This window comes from Etheostoma spectabile, chromosome 15 (genome assembly GCF_008692095.1).
Source record: "Etheostoma spectabile isolate EspeVRDwgs_2016 chromosome 15, UIUC_Espe_1.0, whole genome shotgun sequence".
Taxonomy (NCBI): Eukaryota; Metazoa; Chordata; class Actinopteri; order Perciformes; family Percidae; genus Etheostoma; species Etheostoma spectabile.
In genome coordinates this window covers 1484402-1488035 of record NC_045747.1, presented here as the reverse complement: position 1 = coordinate 1488035, position 3634 = coordinate 1484402, and the positions used below count along the sequence as shown (strand labels likewise).

The window sequence follows — 3634 nt, the reverse complement described above, 5'->3', positions numbered from 1 at the left end:
CCGGTTGGGGGTGTGATGAACAGTGGAAATAACAGTTACAATAAAGATAATGGAACAGTGACTAAAAATGGTAGTAGTAGTTTATGTCATAGCAGGTTGCTGCAGGGCGTTACAGTATGTAGTGTAGCACAACAGGGCATGGCCTGCTGGACGTAGCAGGACACATCAGGGCATGGCTGGACGTAGCAGGACACATCAGGGCATGGCTGGACACAGCAGGGCATGGCAGGACACAGCAGGGCATGGCTGGACGTAGCAGGACACATCAGGGCTGCTGGACATAGCAGGACACATCAGGGCATGGCTGGACGTAGCAGGACACAGCAGGGCATGGCTGGACGTAGCAGGACACAGCAGGGCATGGCTGGACGTAGCAAGACACAGCAGGGCATGGCCGGACGTAGCAGGACACAGCAGGGCATGGCCGGACGTAGCAGGACACAGCAGGGCATGGTTGGACGTAGCAGGACACAACAGAGCAGGGCCGGATGTAGCAGGGTGAAGTGCAACAGGACCACGACAACAGCTGCAACAAAGATCTTGGTGCCATCCTAATCCAAGGAAATATACTGGGCAGAAAAAACCCCACATAAGGACTGTGTGGAGTAGCAACAGGCATAAAGGACTGCTTCATGATGGTTTTTTTCAGGATAAGGGCCCAGATCAGAAACAGTCACTTAACGTCCTGTTGTGTTCTTTAACCGCCCAAAGTATCACAAGTAGACTTTATAATTCACAATTATTGCACCCTGTCAGGTTTCAGAAGAATTGCGAGTGTGGCCACGTTTTCAGTATTTTGGCATATACATAGCATCGAAGCATGGATTCTTGTGACATCATTTCAATTTTATTGATAGCGTCAAATCACAACAGTAGTTTTCTCTGGACACTTGGAGTAGGTCTAGACCACACTCGGTGGTGAGGAAGAACTTCCTTTTTAGAGGCCGAAACCTCTGACAGACCCTGACTCGTCTGCTGCTGCCGGTCTGGACACAGAGACACTGATACATATGTACATATATGGAGAATATGATTCATGATATTCAAATCCCAACTCAACACACATACTTTCTGTAATGTCCGTCTGTCCCCTCTTCTTGGTCTGCAGGGAGGGATGTGATTGGCCTGGCAGAGACGGGTTCAGGGAAGACGGGCGCCTTTGCTCTGCCCATCCTGCAGTCGCTGCTGGCCTCGCCCCAGAGGCTCCACACCCTCGTCCTCACCCCCACCAGGGAGCTGGCCTTCCAGATCTCGGAGCAGTTTGAGGCCCTGGGCTCCAGCATTGGCATTAAGTGTGGTAAGTGTTAGAGCCCGACTGATAAAAGGATTTTTACGGCTTTGGATTTTTTTATTTTATCGATAAGAATATTTGGTTATTTAGAAATCTGACATGCTGATATATGTATTTAAAAAAAAAAAAAAAATCCAGAAATGTGTTACAAAGCATAAACAGCATTCCCTGACGTTAGTTATTTGGAGTTCTCACAAAATAATATGATAATAATTTGTTTTATCGTCACAACAGAACAGAGGAACATAAAAAAAATATATTAAAGGTCTGATAAATAAAATGTATAGAAATGCAAAATAAAGAATTGAAACTTTAAGTCCTTTTGAACAAAAACACATTAACAAAAAAATCAGTGTTGCCAACAGGGCGTTGTAGAGCGCCCTCTGGTGGACAGACTATGCAACACCAACACTCATAACATGGTTGACAGTCCGTTTTTATTTTAAAGTATTTATTTTTCACAGTCATTTATTTGTCATTTTACATCTTTTTTTTTGTGCCTAATATCAGCCCACCAATATATCGGTCGGGCTCTAATAAGTGTCAAGTAAAAGTTTACTGGTTTGCAGTGATGCAGATTGTTTTTTGTGTTGTATTGTTCTGTTCCTTAAACTTCTCTCATCTCTTCTGCAGCTGTCATAGTTGGAGGAATCGACATGATGTCCCAGTCCTTGGTGTTGGCTAAAAAACCACACATTGTTATTGGTAAGACCATAAGTAAAACTATGATCAGTATTTAATTTATTTTTTTACACCGGTATCTTAAACTGTGGCACATTAACAGTCAATTCAAGGCCTTCTGCATGTGTATGTACATTTGCTAGTGATTTCCTTTGCATCACTGTGCTGAAGTGAATGACATGTGTTTCCAGCCACCCCTGGTCGGCTGATAGACCACATGGAGAACACAAAGGGCTTCTCCCTACGAGCCCTGAAGTTCCTGGTCATGGACGAAGCAGACCGAATCCTCAACATGGACTTTGAGACGGAGGTGGGTAGGCAGAAACTCTGAAATAAGTGACTGACTGAGTCAGCTTCTGTTTTGCTTCTCTTTGTGATGTACTTGTAATGTATTTAATATTAAAACACAAGATTGGAAATATTCCTTCATTTCAAGGTATAACAAGGTAGGTGAGTGAATCTCACATGTAATGTGATAAAGTAGATGATCAGCCTATATGTGTTTTGCCTAATTATTTTATGTATGTCTTATTAGATGATGTGTGTATGAATACAAAAACATTTTTTTTCCTTTTGGCCATTTTTGTATTTTTTTTCCTGCACTCTTGCCTAAACTCTTAAGTTCTTGTCCATTATCCCATCCTCTTTCACTCACTGTTTTCATGTACTGTCTGGAGACAGTAACCTTTTTTATTTATTATAATCGATTCTTAACTTATCAGAGTCTAGCATTGAATCCTTCTAGAGAGAAATGCGATTCATCTAAGAATTGCTTATTTTCCCCACCTTTATAATATGTGGGAATTTCGTATACACAAAACAATGTATAAACTATTGCGACCCATTTAGTGCGTGGTGGTGTCTGTATCTACAGAGACTCAGCCCTCTGCCTGGATTCTTTTTTCTAATTATTTTTAAATGCGGAACGTTTTTGGGCATCATTAAAGAGCCTCTGGGAGGACATTGGACATTACTTTTAACTTGGAACTCTGCAACAAAAATAACGAAAATCTGACAGTATGAGTTTTCTTTCTTTTGCCAGGTGGATAAAATCTTGAAGGTGATTCCCAGAGAGAGGCGCACCTTCTTGTTCTCGGCCACCATGACCAAAAAGGTAGAGACTGGCGCATCGACACGGTGAAGGCTTTTGATCAGGTGTAATTGTTGCAGGATGTGACCTGTAGTCTTTATAGTCTCACTTTGTTTGGTGTCACTGGTTGCTCCCGCTGCAGCTGTACCAGGAACATTAAGCCGACACCAGAGCATTCCACCACTTGTAGAGTCGACGTGCTTTTTCCTTTCGCTGACAGTCTTTTTGTTTTGGTGACAGGTCCAGAAACTACAGAGAGCTGCTCTGAAAGATCCTGTCATGTGCGCGGTGTCCACCAAATACTCAACAGTAGACAAACTACAGCAGTACTACGTCTTCATACCATCCAAGTACAAGGTAGGGCACATTCTCTTTTCATGATTTTTAATGTCTGAAACCAGATGCGTGTTCTCTGCTGACCACTAGAGCCCGACCGATAAAGGAGTTTTAAGGTCGACACCAATACGAATATTTGATATAATTCCAATATGCCGATATATCGGCCGATATACTGTATATTTAAAAATAAAATCCAGAAACACGTTACATAACAGATTTCCCTAACATTAGTT

The 3634-nt window shown here is 42.4% G+C and overlaps 1 protein-coding gene across 1 annotated transcript in view; it reads left to right on the top strand.

Annotated features, from left to right (window-relative positions):
- The window catches only part of ddx47 (DEAD (Asp-Glu-Ala-Asp) box polypeptide 47), an 8305-nt gene that overhangs the window by 1206 nt on the left and 3465 nt on the right, over positions 1–3634 (top strand). Inside the window, exons 3-7 of the mRNA XM_032538302.1 lie at positions 1109–1297; positions 1925–1996; positions 2164–2282; positions 3015–3086; positions 3303–3419. Of these exons, the coding sequence (XP_032394193.1) occupies positions 1109–1297; positions 1925–1996; positions 2164–2282; positions 3015–3086; positions 3303–3419 (569 nt within the window). The remainder of the gene's footprint in view (positions 1–1108; positions 1298–1924; positions 1997–2163; positions 2283–3014; positions 3087–3302; positions 3420–3634) is intronic.